General features: G+C 42.7%; 1 protein-coding gene and 1 long non-coding RNA gene across 5 annotated transcripts in view; one reads left to right on the forward strand and one right to left on the reverse strand.

The window, feature by feature from the left end:
• The window catches only part of SH3RF2 (SH3 domain containing ring finger 2), a 75625-nt gene that overhangs the window by 22981 nt on the left and 32168 nt on the right, over nucleotides 1–20476 (reverse strand). For 3 of the 4 annotated variants that reach the window (XM_083728273.1, XM_083728271.1, XM_083728272.1), the window contains 3 exons: nucleotides 19410–19679; nucleotides 14040–14135; nucleotides 12051–12368 (listed from right to left, as the gene is read on the reverse strand). In XM_083728273.1, coding sequence (XP_083584399.1) covers nucleotides 12051–12368; nucleotides 14040–14135; nucleotides 19410–19679 — 684 coding nt within the window. The remainder of the gene's footprint in view (nucleotides 1–12050; nucleotides 12369–14039; nucleotides 14136–19409; nucleotides 19680–20476) is intronic. The other variant, XM_083728274.1, reaches the window with a different exon arrangement.
• LOC310839644 lies at nucleotides 2354–7017 on the forward strand. The gene is made up of 3 exons (XR_014561580.1): nucleotides 2354–2479; nucleotides 3994–4061; nucleotides 6851–7017. It is a non-coding gene; the product is annotated as an uncharacterized lncRNA (long non-coding RNA).

Here is a 20476-nt window from a genome sequence, read left to right on the forward strand (position 1 = left end):
TTATAAGGGAAAAATCAGCTGTAGAATTAATAAGTGGAACCTGGGACAAGCAAACTGAGATACCTCACCTCCTAACAGAAGCACTCCTATTTCAGCTGGTTAGCCATGACCTCTTCCAAGATTCTATAAGCTGTAAAGAGCTCAAGCACAAAGCTGTTCTCCCCTGTTTTCTACTTCCTACTGATATTTCGCATTCCTCATTGGACTGTTGTAGTTTTTTTGCAGGGGTGAGGGTTGGAGAGGCCTTTTGCCTCTTTAGTTTTTATAAATATTCTGCAAACCTAGGAGTTACCCTGACTATGCTAATGCCTTCCCCTTGTTTCACAGTGGCACCATTTTGACTCCATTTCTGTTGGCAGTCACCACCTGAAAACAATAAGTGGAGCTACCTTAAGCACTGAGCATTAATAAACACTAGCCACAAAGTATGATAATTTAGAGGCTTGGGGGGGGGGTTACTCTCCAACAATTGTTCTAACTCAGCCAGGATAGCCACAGAGATATGTTCCAGGGAAATATTTATCTGCCAATATTCAGGAAGCAACTTATTTTTGGAATTTCAGTTCCTGCTTCCTCTGTGTCAACAGAAAAGCATTTATTGTGTTAGGTGACCCAGAAACTACAAATCCAGAATGCAGCAGCTAGACTGGTGCCTGGAAGCGGCCGCCGAGACCATATAACACCGGTCTTGAAAGACCTACACTGGCTCCCAATATGTTTTTGAGCACAATTCAAAGTCTTGGTGCTGACCTTTAAAGCCCTAAATGGCCTCCGTCCAGTATACCTGAAGGAACGTCTCTACCCCCATTGTTCTGCCCAGACACTGGGGTCCAGTGCTGAGGGCCTTCTGGCGGTTCCCTCGCTGCGAGAAGCCAAGTTACAGGGAACCAGGCAGAGGGCCTTCTTGGTAGTGGCACCCGCTCTGTAGAACGCCCTCCCACCAGATGTGAAAGAGAAAAACAACTACCAGACTTTTAGAAGACATCTGAACGCAGCCCTGTTTAGGGAAGCTTTTAATGTTTAATAGGTTATTGTATTTTAGTGTTCTGCTGGAAGCCGCCCAGAGTGGCTGGGGAAACTCAGCCAGATGGGCGGGGTATAAATAAATTATTATTATTATTATTATTATTATTATTATTATTATTATTATTATCCACAGACCATACAAGAGGCTTCCTCCATCTGGTGCATTTGAGTTTGCATTGTATTGGTCCCACCACTGTCCATCAGGTCATGCTGTTGGACTCCTAGGCAGCACTCATAGTCCCACCCATTCATGCCCAGGGATGCCCCCATTTTTGTCTGTGAAATACAGAGGCATACCTAGGGGTTGGCGAAACCAATCCCTACTGGGGGTGCAGGCCTGGGTGGGGGATTCAAAATTAAAACACCTATCAGACCAAGGGGTGTATGATGTATATGTGTGTGGCAATGCGCCACCGCTATCCCGGCAACATCAAATGTGTGAGAAGCTTCCCATCCTTCTTGCACAGCAACAGAAATGCAAGTGAATCTTTTTCACCCTGCTTCACCTCACCCTGATTCTAGGTGCTTCAAGTACTTGGGTCACATCAAATGTAGAAATTTCTAATGTGGCTGTTGTGGTAAAGTGATTTTTTTTCAGGTGTGTGTGTGTGTGCTGATGCAGCTTCTTGCCAGGGGTGCAAAGGACCCTAAAGGAAGTCATGTTTTAAGCTAAGTCCCAGTGTAGTCCGATAATAACAGTATAACCCCCCTGTCGGCAAATAATAACTGTCAATCAATAATAACTACAATCATTTCATACGCCTATCCCTATTTGACTTTTATGTCTTTCCCCTGGACGCAAAGCCAAATTAACTCAAGTCAACCGTTTTGTTTCTTTCAGTAAGCCAAATTAATTTGGTCTCTTCTCCTCTTCCTCGTGTACAGAACAATGAAACAGTGCTGCAAAAGAGGGAAGGGAAAAGAAAAACCCACACTAGAGTATTTTCAAAAGCAATTGGTTTCAGTGCAGAGGTGAGCAGCTGCCACAGAGAAAGACAGACAAAGCCAAAGACTTGTGGGCGTTGCTGACTCGGGCAGTTTCTATCATTTATAGGAGCAAAGCTTCATCTTTTGAGGAGTGGCACCCTGCGGCAGAGAGTACATGTTGACTTCTAGGGCTTTAAAATGACAGCCTCACCTATCTTGAGAGAGGAGTTTTTGCTCCCTACTTACTTCCAGTCCCACAGAGAGAGTACAGCTGTTTTGGACATATCCCCCCCACAGGTTACTCAGGATATTATTACACAGCGTGCAGGATGACTGTAACACTGTCACCCACACCTTTTGTTCTAAGCTTATTTTCTGCTTTATTTATCCACAGAAAAACGCAGGACTTTTCGGCAGCTCTCTAGAGAATGAACAGAAAACTCAAAAGAAGATACCATGAGTGCAACTGTTTTTTTAGCCCATTTACATCTCATTACACCCCACAACCTTTTGTTATAATTAAAGGGTGTGTCCTACATCCTCAGTTTTATTAAAGATTTGTTTGTGTATTGCAGAAGAGTGTAAATAATTAGCATCTTGGATGTTTTTCACTCAGGTACAAGAGCAGGAAATGCAAATGTATCTCATCAGCTATAAAAAAGCATGTATATTAATCAGATACTTTTAAAAACAACAACACATGGATAAATATATAACTGGGGAAAGCCTGGGCTCCAGTTTATGTGGATTGTGTGTCAAAATACTTAGTATTTTATCTCAGGAGAAAGTCCTCCTGAGTTCAGTGTAGCACACACAGGAATGCTGATCTAAAGAAAAACACTCAATAACTGATACATGTATGCCTTTATAATCCACATCTCTTGGTGTGTTTTGTACTTGTCAAAGTGGTCCTTGGTCTGTTGCAGCAGAGAAGAGAAAGTCTGGTGGCATCTCAAGTCTAACAGGGAAATCCTATGTCTGGTGACTCAGAAGTCAGTCCCATTAGGACTGCAGGTTAACTAACATAATCCTACATGAACCTTTGTAGACAAGAACACACTTCATGGTACATCTGATGCAGTTGCTTCTTGCCTCCAAGCACACATACCACAAACAAGTTGAGGTGGCTTTCACACACAGAGGTTTAATTTCTCCTGTACTATTTATGTGAATATGTGATTACTGTTCATACAGAATAGAGAGAGAGAGAGGAAGAGAGGCATTTGTAATGCAAATGAACATCTGGCCAATGTAGGTTGCTTATTTACATTTCAAAGAGGTGCAAAAAAACCCTTTAAGGCTGCATTCTTGGGCAATTTACCTGGGGATCAAGCCCTGCCGAATTTAGTAGATTTCACTTCTGAGTAAACACACAGAGAATTGAGCATGCTCAGATCATGGAAGTTCATCCTATGAGCATTTCAGTGAAAGTGTCCTGTTGAACTGAGTGTGCAAGTTTTCGAATGGAGCTGCAACCTTATTGGCATGTGAGCAACAGGCAGGTATCCCATACATCAGGGGTCAGACCAGTATTATCAGAGCTTTCCCAGCGATAATGTGACAAAGAAAGCAGTTTGGGGCAAATTACAGTGGAAGGTCTTGGTTATAGGCAGGCGACTTTGTTATAAAGGGCTAATTGGCCCTTGCCAACGAGATGGGAGAACGGTTGAAAGTCCCTCTGAGACAGTTTGTAGTTTGCAACTGGGTGTCAGGCGACAGTTTCACAGCATATTCATCTGCCTCCTTTGCCTGCCACAGCTGGGGGAAAAGATGTGACAGCTGGCCGAACTGCATGGAGAATTCCAATCAGAAAACAAATGGTTGTTTGCAAGAGGCCACCCTTGGGATTGTTGAGCCAAAGGCAGAAATAATGGAGTCGCATCTGGTGTTAATTAAACAAAAGGACTGTCGAGGCCAAAGATTAAGAAATTATGAGTTAACTCCCCTTCCTCTTGAAAAGTAAGAGTTTTGGATTGTAATAATGAAATTTAATATGCATGTTGAAGGTCCCCTCCCCACCCTTTTTCATTTTCACTCTAGACCCTTATTCATGCATGCAATCATGCAAGCGAATGAAAGCTGGAATTTAGCGGTGACATTTCAACAGGGTAAGTACAGCTAAGTATGCTATTGTCAAACCCCCTCTGTGTGGAATTTATGCTCGATTATGTTCCCCATTCCAGTCCTACATATATTTATTTGAAAGGAAGTTCCATTGGTTTCCCTACTTCTAAGTAAACAGGTTGAGGAATAGCGCAGAAGCTAGACTATGTGGCACCAATTTGATAGCTGGCAAGTAATTATAATTTAAGGCGGCCAGGAGACAAGGCTGCTGCATCATTCTTTAAATGGTTGTATAGAAGAGGGGATTTTGCATGATAAGCTACACCTCTTCTACCCTCTCCCCCCTCCCTGATCATTCTATTTCTATGCCTTCTTACCCCTGCAAAACCAACTTTCATTCTGATCCACTATAGAATAGACCTGAGGGTCCAAAAGAGGTTCAAAATGGCCTAAGAGTAGTAAAGAACTTCACAAGGTATAGTGCAACATTTTTAATTAGGAACTATGAGCCTCTGTAATATAGGAAACAGGCATGTACAGAGTCCATCTCCCTTGCCAATGTGGTATTTCTGTATTTAATAACATGATTTCGCAATACAACAGCATTCCTTTATCTTTATTCTTTTTTAATTTTTTGATTCCTAGTAACAGTGATTATGATAGATAAACATTGGCTATATAATGATATTTATTGAGTTCATTTCATTTATATTTATATTTAATATAATCTCCTGGATGGGACTTAACCCATGGCGTACTGTGGAAATGAGTTGACCCCTTTTTGCACAGTTCTAAATAAAGTAAAATCTACCATAAGATGATAAATCAAATACACATGAAATACACAGGAACTCTTTGCAGTGCAGCCTGTTCTGTATGAACCAGTAACTGCATTTTAAATCCAGCACGCCACACAATCCTATTCCTGTCTACTCAGAAGAAAATGTCTTGAATTCAGTGGAACAGGCTCCTGGATAAGTGTACACAGGATTACAGCCTGAATGTTCCCAAGCACAGAATTTCCTCCAGAAAGTAACACAAGTCAACAGTCAGGACAAATTCTGACCACCCTTACGCTTCAGGGACTAGAGTTAGGATTTGATATCCTGCTTTATCACTACCCGAAGGAGTCTCAAAACAGCTAACATTCTCCTTTCCCTTCCTCCCCCACAACAAACACTCTGTGAGGTGAGTGGGGCTGAGAGACTTCAGAGAAGTGTGACTGGCCCAAGGACACCCAGCAGCTGCATGTGGAGGAGCGGAGACGCGAACCCGGTTCACCAGATTACAAGTCCACCGCTCTTAACCACTACACCACACTGGCTCTCTAGGCAAAGAAATACATTTTCTTTTCACTTGAAATAATCGTATCAGTTCCTTGTTCCATTTTTTCTACCAGTGCAGAAAACTGTAATCATACCTCCCTGCTTTTTAAAAGAAAACATTTGCATTTAAAAATCAAGGATTGCATTATTATAAAGGAAAAACTAACCTCTCAAAAGAGCCAAAAGGGCTCTTTCCATTAAGCTGGCATCAATGTGGTCAGTCTTGAGCTACGATGCTGGGGAAACTGAGAGCCTCACAACTCATCACAGCACAAAAAGCAATTTACCAGGTCCACACCCAAAGCTCAGGAATGCATTGAAGGCCAAACACCTCCTAGGTGCCTTCAGGAACTCAGCTTCCTTATTAATTTATGAAGTACTGTAGTTAGGATTCTGAGCAGGCATTTAGAAGCATCTCCTGGGTGAATTTCATAGCTCATTCTGCCAAAAAAGTGACTGTCTCCCTCCAGCCCCTCCATCCAATCCCCAGCAGAACTCCTATACGTTTTACTAGTTTCATACCCTCCATGTGTCCTAATTTTCCAGGGAAAGTCCTGGAATTATGAAAGCCACCCTGGCTTCTGGTTTGATTTTGGAATGTCCCTATTTCCCCTGCCAGTGCTGCCAACAGTCAGGACAAATGAGCTGGTGCTGGTCCCAAGCAGCAGTGGCAAGCAGGGCCAGATTTAGGTGTGATGAGGCCCTGAGCTAGTGAAGGTAATGGGGCCCTTTATATGTTCAGCTGTCCTTTGTCAACAACAAATTGTCACTGTTTTATGTGTTGAATATATGCTATATGGTACTTTATGGAGCTAATAGGTATCTAAAGCCATTTGCACGTGCAGAATGTAGTTACCCTATATATAGAAATAAGCAAACTAGTGATATTTTAGGGAGCAGGCAAGCAGGCAGGGCCCATTACAGTCATACCTCGGGTTAAATACACTTCGAGTTGAGCGCGTTTGAGTTGCGCTCCTCGGCAACCCGGAAGTAACGGAGCGCGTTACTTCTGGGTTTCGCCGCTTGCGCATGTGCAGATGCTCAAAATGACGTCACGCACATGCGCAGACGTGCTGTCGCTAGTTACATTTACCTCTAGATGTGAACGGGGCTCTGGAACGGATCCCGTTCGTATCTAGAGGTACTACTGTACTTACATAATGGTAGCCTACACAACACAAAACACTGTTGCTGTATGTAGGTTTTATTTTTTTAGCTTATATTTTGGAAATGTACATCCAGGTTTTTTCCTTTAAATTTTTTTGGGGCCCCCAAGAGAGTGGGGTCCTAAGTTATAACTTGTTTCGCTTATACGTAAATTCAGCACTGGTGGCAAGGAAGCATCCGGTTGCCTCTCATGACTGCTGCTGCCAGTCTCCTCCCTTGGATAACTCACACTGGCTGCTGGAGAGTGAGCAAGGAGAGGCTGGCATGGAAGGAAACAACAAGGACTTTGAAGTGCAGTAGTTTCCAACGGGGAAAGAACCGAACCATTTTGTTCCCTTTAGGAGCACTACTCAAGTTGATCTGCTATAAACTGCAGCAGCCTGACCCTTGGCCCAGAGCCACTATATATATTCTCTCTCCCTCGCCACCCCCCCCCCCCCCCGGCCAAAAAGCCAGTATTGTTATAATTTCATTTTCTATCTACAAGTCGAGAAACGACTGCAATAAAACAAACATCTTCCTCTTTTACCATCCTTCTGCTTTATTCTAAAATGACAGTAAAGAGCAAATATTTGTAATTAAGTTAAGGCATGCAAATTAATAAATATGGTTAGCCAAAGCTTGAGTAAAGTTCAGGGAAGTATGTGTCTCTTGCTATATAATTAGAGTCTTGTGAAATGCATCATCATCTCGCATATGCCATCAACAAGCTGGCTTTTTCCTCTGTGTTATCTTTTTCGCAGCAATTTCCCCATCCCCTTTTCATTATATGTACAGCACAGTTGTGCATCTCCATCCTGGATTAATGAGTGGCAAAATAGTTCATTGCAGCCTGTTCTAATCTAATGTCATTAATTCAGCTTTAGAAGAGCACTGATGTGACTGAAAGCTGATAGCTACTGTTTTTCAATGACCAGCATGCTTGCCTACCTAGGCAAAAGTATTGCAGGGTGTTCAAATTACAGAGAGAGGAAGCAAAGGGGTCCTGGCTTGCTTATCATTTGTATTAGCCCCTTACAGAAACCACTGTTTTAGAAGGCTATGCAGAGGCGAAACTAGGCTTTCTTTCACAAATACTTAGTTTGCCTCCCCCCCCATGTTTGCATACACATCCACATGCGCACACACCTGAACACAACTGTTTTTAAAGGGCACTAAGTGTAGGCAATATATTATCTGAATACAAAGTTGTACTTTCTAATACTTTTTTTATTATTTGGTCCCTTGCATTTTCTTTCAGCCCCCTTCCTCTTAGGCAGGCAGGCAGGCATGCATGGTAATATGTACCAAGCCAACCACCCTCCCCACATACAAAAGCAGTAAAGAGCATGCCAACTTGCCAAGTTCCTCTGAGCCTTTTACTCCAGAGCACATTTTTTGTAGCATGGTTGAGCTGAAGAGACCAAGTGGCCTGACACAGAATCAGGTAGTTTCATGTGTAAAGGTAAAGGTAAAGGGACCCCTGACCATTAGGTCCAGTCGTGACCGACTCTGGGGTTGTGGCGCTCATCTCGCTTTATTGGCCGAGGGAGCCGGTGCACAGCTTCCGGGTCATGTGGCCAGCATGACTAAGCCGCTTCTGGCGAACCAGAGCAGCGCACGGAAACGCCGTTTACCTTCCCGCCGGAGCGGTACCTATTTATCTACTTGCACTTTAACGTGCTTTCGAACTGCTAGGTTGGCAGAGTCGGCCACAACTGGACCTAATGGTCAGGGCTCCCTTTACCTTTAGTCATTCAGAGACTAGGATGCTGGATTAGATAGGACTGACGCAGCAGGGCTATTTTATATCTTTAGGACATTAAAAACGGTAACAGGACATAAACAAGGACTTATCACTCCTGCCCAGCCACACATGGGAAAGGAGTGCAATTGTGTAGGATTAGGGCTGAGGCACTTGGCAAACTGCAGCATCAGCTAGCTGGGCGGCGGTGGGAGGAGTGGATTGGAGCGAGTCTGCAGAAAACTGTGGGACCTTCACCCGCAACCGACTAGGGAGTCAGAAGCTGTGTGGGAGATGAGGCTGCAACTTGGCTTACGAGAGGGCGGCAGTCCAACCAGAGGCAGTGAACTCACCTTAGGTAGCAGTCAAATATCTTTAGGGCTCTTGAGAGCAGTGTGAATAGCAACAGAGCAGGGAGAGCTGCTCCACCTGTAGCCCAAACAGTAAAATGGCTGACAGGCTAGGAGCCTCAGTGGAGCCCCCTGGAAGCTTCACCTGGGGCAAAAGTACTGGCTAGCTCCCTCCATAGCTACGGCTCTGAGGCTATGGATGGGTGATTTTGCTAAATCAAAAGGCGTAGGGGACTAGTTAGGAGTTGGCTTATGGATTTCATCTAGGGCTCCTTACGCCCCGCCCCGGAATCTGATCACTGGCATTACGTCTATGAGCAATGCATACAATTTGCTCTCAGACAGATTAATAAATTGCAAACTAGATTCTGGATTGTTGCAATCCACGTGTCTCTTTGGGAGCCAGTTGCGTTATACTTAATCCTTTGTTCACTGATGACATCTGGGCTTTTTTGGGGCGGAAAAAGATAGGATGTGAATTTCCCCAGACTTTAGAGCCTTGTCACTGGCATCATTCTAGCGAACGAAAGGCATCCACTTATATGGGCTGTTTTCAAGGAAAACAGTCATTTTTAGTCATTGTATCTCTGGCTTCCAGGAACAGTTGCCAGGTTGCAACATGGAATAAAAAACAACCCTTTACATTTAAAACAGCTGCTGAATTGAGAGAACTGGCAGTTGAAGCTTCTGCTGTCTATTCTACCCATGGTCCTGTCATTCCTTTCCCCCCTGCAGTAATGAGAGGGATGCCTCACTGGTAACATGTCATAGTTGACAGACAATGAAGGCCGAAGAAGGCCTGGCTGCCCCTTCCCCTCATTCCGCAGCATTTTTAGAGGCAATGGGGTGGAGGAATCTCTAGGTTTAAACCAGGGTTCCCTGGTCCCAGGACTATCAATTTCAGAAGATTAATTTTAGCTGGACTGTCCTCGTGTCGTCAGGCTCAACGTCTAAAGAGGCCTAAAGAGAACTGTTGAGAGCATTACGGGACACACCCAAAGTCCTATTTCACAATATTACTTATTGTTTTCCAAAGCAGCAAGGAAAATGCATGTATGTGGCTAAAGACTTTGATAGGCTTTATCTGTGCTGAAAGGGGAAATTTCAAATTAAGCATTATAACATTCATCCTATTTGGAGAAACTGAGGCACATATGTATTATATGCAGGGTTTTTTTATGCAGGAGAACTTCCATCAGCATATTGTGTTTTGTTCTGGATTATTATTATTATTATTATTTAAAAAACCAAGTTATCAGTTTTTAAACAGGTGGAAGAAACTCAATACCAATGACTGATTAATGATATAGCGTATTTTTCGCTCTATAAGACGCACACGACCATAAGACTCACCTAGCTTTTAGAGGAGGAAAACAAGAAAAAAAATATTCTGAATCAAATGTTGTTGAAGAGGTTTTGCGTTGCTTTTGCTGAAGCCAGAACAGCAAGAGGGATTGCTGTGCAGCAATCCCTCTTGCTGTTCTGGCTTCAGCGATAGCTACGCAGCCTGCATTTGCTCCATAAGACTCACACACATTTCCCCTTTTTAGGAGGGAAAAAGTGTGCCTTATAGAGCGAAAAATACGGCTATCACTTTGTTTTCACATTTTCTTTTTGTAAGCAATATCAAGAAATCGAGGTGCACATTAAATACCTCAGAACCAGAAATTCCTCCTCAGCCTTTTAGGGTGTTAAGTCTGAACTCTTCAGCTCGGTTTAGTGTGGTGGTCCTACTAAAGCTGCTCTGGAACTTCCTACTATTTGGGGATGTAGGGAATGTGAACCAAATAGCTATTTCACACTATAATGGACTATCTCATTTCCAAATGTAATCTTCACTCTCTCTCTCTCCATCCTCATTTTTCCAGTCTTGTCAAATAACAAATAAGAGCACAAATGAATGAAGAGTATTAGCCTTTTATTTCAGTTCCTCCTTTATGAATCATTGGCGGCTTGAGTGACTCATAAGGCAGAACTTTCAATTTCAATGAGAGAGAGGGGGAAAAGTGTCTTACTTGTTGGATGGTACATTGTCTTGTGGGCATTGTTAATGCTAGTGATTTATCTCCCTCCCCCTCCCCTGCTTTGTCTGACACACACACGTCTTAAATTGAGTCTTTAATCTTTATTATTCTTGCTCTAGTGGTTTTAAGAATTTAAAATCAGCACTGATCTAGAAGAATGAGTAGTTCTTGTGTTGCCCTGCTCTTAGTCAGCTAACCTTTATGCTGAGGTATATGAAGGTATGTAGCAGGATAAGCTGGTTCTACAGGAGTTAAGGGACTTTCAGCACACTGCAAAATATATCCTATTGCTTGATAGTAAGTCCCCTTGATTCCAGTGCAACTTAGGATGCTTACAGACAGTCACGATTTTCAGGTGGGATTCAATCATATATTACCAGCAAATTCACACTGCACAATAATAGCTGGTTGGGAGGTATTGCGTAACAAACCAACTTCCTACAAATATTGAACATTTTACAATAAGGAAATTGATGGGAAAATGGATTGGGAAGTATGGGAAAATGCTTGCTTTGATGAAACATCATCTAACCTCCATGCAAACAAATCAGAATAAATGCTCATTAAATAGCAAACATTTTCTAATCTCCCTGCAAACATCTCAGGCTGAACGCTCAATAAACAGGTCATCTAAATACACCTTTATTTCCATGAAAGACTCACAGAGTTGGAAGAGGCCCAAATGGATTGTCTAGTGTAATCTAATACAATAAGTCCTTGAGATCATTAACTCTACCCAGCTTTTTGCTTAAAAACATCCAAGACAGGATACTTAACAAGCTTATGTCATTGCTGAACAGCTCTTACAGCTGGGCAGTACTAAACCTTTAGTTCAGCTTTGTCCCTGAAAATTAAATTCAGTTACCCAATTCAATATGGAGCTCTGCTCCCGATTAAGCCCATGCACATATCCCTTCACACAGGAAGTGGGAACTGGTGGCCACTGGTCTAGACCGGGCCAAGCAAGCCTTCCTGCCCAGCCAGCCAGTCTATCACCTTCTCCTGGGCCCCACCTCCTTCTCAATCCTAGTTGGCTTCCAAATTCCAGAGATACTTGCAAGCCACATAAAGTAAAACCAGAAAACTCAGTGGAGGTGGCAATCCAGAAGACAAACAATGTATGTGCAACACCTATCTTCTATCTTCCTCTATCATTTTTCCTCCCCCACCTTGTCTTTGGAAGTGCTCACTCATGGGGGTGAAAAATCTGCTATCCACCCTCGACTGACACGAAGAGATCAGATGAGGGCAGTGGGGGCATAGTGTCCCACACCACAATGAGCACTTCCGAAGATGAATAAACGAAATGGTGTGGAAGAGGAACTCCCAAAGGCAAACAGTCCTCTCTGAAGAGTACAGTGTCTAATCGTATGCATATTGTTTTCTGAGTGCTTCCACCATCTTCCGTACAAGCAACACTAAAAAAGAATGAATGTGGATTTACCTGAACAGGTGTGTTGTATGGGAATTCTATTTTCTCATGGTTCTGGGTCGTCACTGAGGGGTTGCTGGAGCTGATGAGCACAGGCGAGCTGATGTCTAGAGTCTGCCGTCCCATGGGTGAATGGACCATCCTGTTGAGCGTATTTAAGGCTGTTGTGATAGAGAACTGCTTCAAGCTTTTCCGTCTAGATTCGGAGAAAGTGGGTGACTCTGTGCCCTTTGTTCTGGGCAAGGATTTTCGCAAAGGTGAACCATATTTCAGCTGGGAGGACCGGTGACTTTTGCTTGTCTGAAGAAGTTGCCGTGCTGTCGTATTTGGCTACAAGAAGGGAGGAAATAGGGAAATGAGATTTTGCTGTTGTAGGAGCCCAAGAATTCAAAGCCACCCCAACCAACAACTCCAGGAAATGCTTGCTTTGGAGTCTTTGTCTACATGCTAATGACATGTAAAGGGCATGTGTGTGTGTGTGTATGTAGGGTTTGACCTTGCAAAGTGGACTTGGAAATGCTCTGTGATTGTGATTGCATTGTGATATGCCATGTTCTACTCCGATCTATTTTTTCAAATACTTTGCAGGATGCAGTGAACTCCGGACACAGGGCTGAGTATTCACAATATCTTGCCAAAATCCCTGAAAAGCCAGGCTGTGGGGATTTCCCCACAGAACTAATGCATATACAAATGAACTCAGTCTCAGCTTAGTCTAGAGTTGGGCCTGATTTCTATGGCTTAGGTAAAAATAACACTGAGAAGCTGTTATTAGGCTTCAACAGGTATCTGGATACCTGAAAGGCCACCTCACCCCATACTGTATATACCTAGTCAATCACTATGCTCTGCAGGTGAATACCATATTATGAATAGGTCCAATCCACACAATATTGGAATTGGGTCTTTAGTGTTGTGGCACCTGCCTCTTGGAATTTCCTCCCCTTAAAATACAATGTGTATTGTCTTTTCGGCACCCACTTCCTCTACCAGCAATCCATTTAAGTTGCGATATTTCACTGGAATTGTTTTAAAGTTCTTTTTTTTATCACATTATTTTTGCTACCCTGGACTCCTTTGGGAGGAAAACAAATTAAATAAATAAACGAACAGGGGTGGGTTTTTTGGATGTAAATGGGACTGTGCACCCCAAGCTGAAGAAAACAGCTATTACATGGGACCAGTTGCCCTTGACAACAGCTAGACTCAGCCCTCATTTGAAAACAGCCCTCTATTTCTATCATAGTAGTTAATCTTTACATCCAAATCGCTTAGCTGCCTGCTGTGTACCATTATAACGATAAGCACTGAGATATTCATCCAGTTGGCATTTGACACAGACTTGTAGTCTTGAGATCTAATATTATCTACCAACTATCCTGTGGCAGGAATGCATTTCATTCTGCAGTCTTATTTGACATTCTGGAGTGTGTTTACATAGGAAGTTTCCTGTTTGGCATGTGGCAGAGCTGGAACACTTCAGGCAAGAACTTTGTATGCAGTCTATGCTAAAAAGGTAGGTAAATGTTACTTATGGATTATGGATGGTTAGCTCTGTCAATTTTGGTTTCTCTCAGTTTTTCAGTTTTCCAACCTTAGGTTTGTTTTGTCCACATTAAGAAAACAACAACATTTTATTAAAGTTTTAAATGATGAACACAATGCCAATACCAAGAGAATATAGAGCAGAGGTCAGCAACCTTTTTCAGCCATGGGCAGGTCCACCATCCCTCAGACCATGTGGTGGGCCAGACTATATTTTGAAGAAAATAATGAACAGCCTTGTCCCCTGTTTATTCCCTTCCCTCTTCCAATGGATGGATGTGTCAGAACTGCCTCAAGAAGCCTGGCTTGTTTTTACTGGAAGCCTCTCTCCTCCCTGTGCTGGCCCTGCAAACCCATTGTCTGTTAGATCTCATAAAGATAATCTCTGAGAACATGTAGTACATGTGCAGGCATTGACAGCTATTTCCCTGAGTAGCTTCAGAACATTGTTCTTACCTCCACAAACAAGATGGGGAAAATTCCAGTTCTGTCGCCTAACTTGCCCTCTGCCCAGTTCTCATCCACCCGGCTGATGACAGTAATTATATCACCCTGAAAGGCAATAGTAATAGCATCAGTATTAATAATAATAATAGCAACAACAGACAGTTGTCAACATACTTCTCTGTGCTTGATAGATAACGAATGGGTTTGTCTCTTGTACCACAACGAGAGATGAATCATGCTAGCCTTCGCCTTTATATCATTAAAATATGAAATAATGCATCATTTAATGATCATTGCAAAGTCAAGAAGGCACTCCCCAGTGTGGCTTATTAAATCTCACCTATTTGTTTTTCAAGGTGGTATACAACCTTTTTTATGTTAAATATATCAATAATAAGGCAGCAAATAAAAGCATAACTATTATTTATTATTTCGTCCCTCCAGTTTGGAAACCAATATTATCCTAGGAGGAGCAGTTAGCTCTGGAGATTAGCAGTGGGCTGGCTCTGGTATGTGAGTCCTGACAGGTCACCAACAATGTCAACCCTTGCCCTAGATTGCCCTGGAATGCCTTCTAGACTATTGCTCGAAGCAGCTCACAATAACAATGTGTAGAACTGTAGTTTTAAAAACAAGATGAGTAACGTCACCCCTCCACATGGTTACTCATATGATTCCAATTCAAAGTGATGGTTTTGACCTTTAAAGCTCTTTACAGCTCAGGAACTCTGATTTGCACCTACCCAGACCCTTAGAACTTCATTGGAGACCCTTCTCCAGGTCCCTCCTCTGAGGGAAGTTCTGACGGTGATGACAAGGGAGAGGGCCGTTTCAGTTGCTGCTCCTCATCTGTGGAATGCACTCCCCAGTGAAGTGCACCCAACACCCTCACAGACATCCGTTCAGCATCAGGGAGAGACCTATATTTTTCCCTTTCAGGCACAGCAAGTGGTGGGGGCTGAGGGGTCTTCAGCCCCCCCAATTTTTCAAGGAGGTGCTGGGCTCCCTGCCCCAATCCTGTGGCCCAGCTCTGCCTCCTCCTCCCTGCCAATGTCGCACGGGGAGGAGGAGGCTGAGCACGGAGCTCAGCTCTGTGCTCCCCATTCCCCACCTGGTGCATGAGCGCTCGCACGCTAGGTGGGGGCAAGACCCGTCACATGACGTGCCATGTGACACACCATGTGATGCGTCCCTGCAATGTGGGGGGCAAATCTGCGCCCTCATCCCCTTTGATTGACAAAGCTGATTCTGTTCTATTGTTAGTGTGCTGCCCTTGCTTCCCATGGCTGTTCTGGGTGTGTGTGGCTTTTGGTATGTTGTAGAAAAATGTTAATGTTTTATATGAATTTAAATTTTGGTATAATGTATTTATGTTTATACTTTTAAATGTAAGTCACTTGGGGAGTTTTCAGGTAACATGCAACTAAATCATTTAAATAAGAACAACAACAAACATCCCATCAATTTTTCATTGACTCTGAAAGAGTACACGTCCTCTGGTAAAGATTTGTTTCATCAAGCTCTTTGATGGATGAAGAGAGAACCTGTAAGGTGGGCTTCTTTATGTATAGAGTTGCATATATTGGGTATCACAACCCAAAAGGCTCTGTATCTTATTGCCACACTTTAGATAAGGATGAGACATTCGCAGCAGGACTTTTGGGATGAAATTAGAATAGGGGAGGGATGCACAGGAGGAAGTGACCTGTGTAAAATCTACCTCAGGCATAGGCAAACTCGACCTTCCAGATGTTTTGGACTATAACTCCCATCATCCCTAGCTAACAGGACCAGTGGTCGGGGATAATGGGAATTGTAGTCCCAAAACATCTGGAGGGCCGAGTTTGCCTATGCCTGATCTACCTAGTGGATTTTTTTTTAAAAAAACCCCTCCTCATTTGAATATTATGTCATGCGATAAACTGTGAAACTCCCATTACTTTTAAAAAACAACAACATACAGGGCGGGGGCTGTCAGAAATCCATTAAGTGCAGGCCAAGGTGACAGGATGAAAGCTGGGTTCACAATGAATTCAAGGACCATAAAGAAGCCCAAATGGTCTTTAAATCAGAATACAATTCTGCCCAGGATGAGCACATTTGATGCTGAAATGATGGCAACAGGATGCTGTTGGCAAACACATTAAATGGATTTTGTGGACTCTATATATGCTTGAGTGAGGAAAGAACATCTGTCTCTACTGCTGTTTTGAAAGGGTGCTTGGAAGCCGGGTTAAGCACAACCACAGCCAAGAAGTAACCCTGACTCATGTAACTTCACAGAACCTTATATTTCTTGGACCCCTGTAGGAAGGCCAGTCTTAAGTACAGCACTTGAAAAGTATGAATCGCACCTTGCTACAATTCACTCGGCTTGCTTAAGCGTGGCAAGAGATAATAAGGGCACAGCCTTTTTTGTGCTGGAAGTTTTAAAAATGGAGAAGCAAGAATTGAACATCCCCTCCTTGTAAGTTGCAAAGTTGATCTCACGTTGCCAGCCACGGGTCTGTTAATAAATTCTTCTCCCCTTGCTGAAATGTGAAACAGTAAATCCCAGCATTCTAACCATGCCACAGAGGTGGAGATGAGCTCTGTCTCCAGCAGCAAATAAACAGAATGAGTAACCACCGAAACAAAAGACAAATAAAGGAAGAAGAAAAAATAGCAAAAGGAACAAATCACAGCACATCCAGATGGCATGAAATGGAGACAATGTCTGCAGCTAGCAAAAGAAATTGTCCCTTTTCTGTGTCCCCTGTGTTGTTGTCAGTGATGTGGAAAGCCACTTTAAAAAGTGTTGATACTGTCGAAATGAGCAGCAGCAGATGCTGCAGTGAAAACTGGCGCTCACAGCTGGTTCCTCCTCATCCCAGGCTGTGATAACAACTGGCTGTTCGATATCTGAGCCATCCTCCTGCAGCTCCCCTTCAAGCTACCCCTAATCTCAGGGCTGTGTGGGAAAGATCCTTAAAGTGTAACTCGGCCTCATCATTCAATTTCCCACAGCATGGCCATAGACTCGAAATGTGAAGCTTGCTCTGTTTTGCAAGCCAGTTGCTCCTTTACACACTACAAAGTGTTCCTCTTCTCATCCTCCAGAGGCTGAGGGGAATATGCTTAGGAAAAACTAATGGCAGTCCTGTTAATCAAACTTTCCGCTTTCCACCAAAGCATGGTGGGCTGCTCTGAAATACTGGTTAAAGATTTTTGAATTTGGCCTGGGGAAGGGATTACTTTTACATTTAACCAGGGAGAAGTCTATCAGCTCCTGGTTGAAAACTATGGCCCAAAAAGTCTCCTCGATTGGAGTTTCATCATCCTTTTTACATCATCTGGGTTATGATATTGCCCTAAATCCTTGAGGCAGAGGTTATGGGATATTGTATCTTCACTCTCAATCCATGCAACTTGCGAACCGTTTGTGTCTGGAATTCAATATGGGCATGATTTTCAATTACCCTTGTATCTTACGAATCTGTCAGTACCCAATTATTGTTGACTGTTTGCCAAAGCCAGATTAAATGTACTTCCATCTAAAGTTCTAAACGGCAGACTGACCGGCATACCTTATCAGAATAGACTCTGTTTATGTTCTTAGGATGTTGGTTGTAAGAAGCATATCTTTCTACACTGTGGGCTGTATAAACAAGCCAGGGATCAAATAATTAAACCCTTATTTGTTAATTAACCTGGAAACTCTGAAACTTTCCATGTCAAGTATCTTCTCAAAGGTAAATCAAATGATATTACCCTGGCTGTGGCAAAATTTCTCTCAAAGGTAATAAGAAATAGAAATCTGCATTCTCTTCATAAAACCTAGTGGCTGCTTGGTATATTTTCCTTGTATCTCTGCTGCATTTTGCTTTCGAAACTGTTTTTGTGGGTCTTTGGACCACAGTAAAGAATGTTTGATACAAACAGTGGGGCAATTGGAAAATATTCAGAGTGCTTAGAGGACGAAATGACCAAGGCACCTAGCCATCTTGTCTCTCCTTGCTCAATCCTGAACTGTTTTGTTTTATAACAGTATTGGGTTAATTGAGTCGTCATCATCAATTTTATATAGCACTGAAATTGTAAAGGTGTCTCAGAAGTGGTTTACAAGTATAAAACCAACTGTAGTTACATGGAAAACTTCAGCGCTGAAAGTTGTGGTCAATTGATTGTTATGTTACATGTCATGAAATGTGCCCAGAGGCAACCCAACATGCAGACTCACAGAACTGTGGGTCATGGGGTGCCCAATGAAGAAAATACGGAGCAGTAAAGTGGTAGGAAGAAGTTGGGGAAAGTTGTGGTTATATTTGAATTGCTGGTGCTACAAGTATATGGGCATTTTGATATGAGCATTTTTCTAGAGAAGGTGGGCTTTGGAGCTGTGCTCACATCATTCAGTCATTATTTTACATCTTGGTCACTATACGACCCACAACAAAGTCAGACCCAGTGGGCTTTTGTGTTGGACTGTTCCAGGAAGATTTTATAAATCAACCTTTCTGTTAGCCAAACGCCAATCTTTGTTTTGTGGAAAGTTGACTGGGTTTTTTCTTTATCATTAAATGTTCAGTGCTGGATTTTATAAGAAGTCTTCTTCAACTCCTCATAATCATTTATATTCATGATTACAATAATGCAAAGCTTTTTCAATGAGGTGGCATTTTGCAAAAGATTGGTTGCAGCACAAAGCTTTGAGATCCTTAGATGAAAGTTTCTGTGGAGATGCCCAAATTTATCTATTCTTGGGACATCCATGTATATTAGCATCCCTCAAACTAGTGCTCTTTAGATGTTTTGAACTGCATCAGCGGCCCCAGGCAGCAGTTAGAAATGATGGGAGTTGTAGTCCAAAACATCTGGAGAGCCCCAGAATGTTCACAGGGTGTATTATTTATTATAAAAAAATGGAAGATTTACTTAAACCATGGGCAGCAAACCTGTAACACAGATGCAGCGACAAATGAGCTGTGTGGGGCACTAACTGAGGAGCAACAGTCTCTCCAGATACTGTCTCATGCTGCACTGATACCTGTTCTCCAGTTCAGCAGACTAAAGACACTATCTTAAGGCATCAGGGAAGGTTGTGTATACCCAACAGAGTGTATTAAAATGGCACTATTTCAAATGGGATCGAACTTGTCTACACTTGCTAAAAAGGTTGATGATCACTGACTTATACCTTAGTCATCTGGACGGTTGTTGGTATTAATGGTAGTAACTGAATGAGTGAGCATGCCTGTTATATTGTGCCCTTACACAGGACCACTAGGTATACTTCCCTAATAAAGACTAGATAAGAGCCACGATAAATCATTGGTCATCATCTGAACTGGGCATGCTTAAATGAGATCTCTGTCATGGGCGAGAGAACACCAGACTTACCTTATGAAATGGCAGACAGTCTGTTTTTTCATTTCTGTTCCTGGACTTCAGATCAAAGTTATAAAGTGCTCTGCACAGGGGGAGTGGCTCTGGCAGCTGCTTGATAACTTGCACTGAGTTTGTTGGGAAAACGCCACTGACCCCATTGATCTCTCCTAGATACCAGTTTTCATCCAGCTGACGGTGCAATATAATGGTGTCACCTTTGTTGAACCTCAGTTCTCCGGGGTTGTGGCCTCTGTAGCTGTACAAGGCTTTCGCCTGGGGAACCTTCAAATAAAAGAAACAGAGAAGTGACATAGCTTGCAACAATCTTGAACCACGAGTGATTTGGGGCAGTTTATGTTGACTTCAAGATCAGGACCAGTGTCTTGGAAACGAAAACCATTTCTCCATGTCTTTAAAATGACAGGACCTAAAAAGCAGCAATTCTCAATTCATATCAGTGTCCAATATGATTTCTACCAATGAGTAATGTCTATCCTTCTCAAGTGATTTCAAGGAGTTGAAATTTGTCTTGTGAACTTCAACACTTCTGATGATTATTTGGGGTTTAACAAAACAGCTTTGTTTGCATCCCCCTATTTTGTTTTCCTTGCTCTGTTTTCTTTTTAATATTAGAATCAGATGTTTTTTGATAATGCTTTACGAGAACCACAGCTTTCATCCTCACAGGTCAGTGTGATGGCAGCATAAGCAAGGTTAACTGTGCAACAAAAGGTATTCTGAGAACAAAATTCAAACTTTCTTGTTGCACAATCAAGTACATTAATAAAAAGACAGTGCCTGTCTTTATATGACACACAACCCAGTCTAAGGGCTTATCCACACTTACCCCCCTTGCTCTTTCCAGGCATTGTCAATGATTTAAACCTCCATGTATGAGCACTTACAACACTTTATTTATTTATTTTTGCTCTGGAGCTTTCCCCACGAAAACACGCGCTTTGAAGCTCAATCGGAGCAAACGCCAATCTGTGAGAATCCCAAATTGTAGCTACGATTCAGCTTTAAAGAGCAAGTTTTTTTGGGGGGGGGGAAGCTTGGGGCAAAACAAACAAACAAAT

The sequence above is a fragment of the Podarcis gaigeae genome (genome assembly GCF_964106915.1).
Source record: "Podarcis gaigeae genome assembly, chromosome: 2".
Classification (NCBI taxonomy): domain Eukaryota; kingdom Metazoa; phylum Chordata; class Lepidosauria; order Squamata; family Lacertidae; genus Podarcis; species Podarcis gaigeae.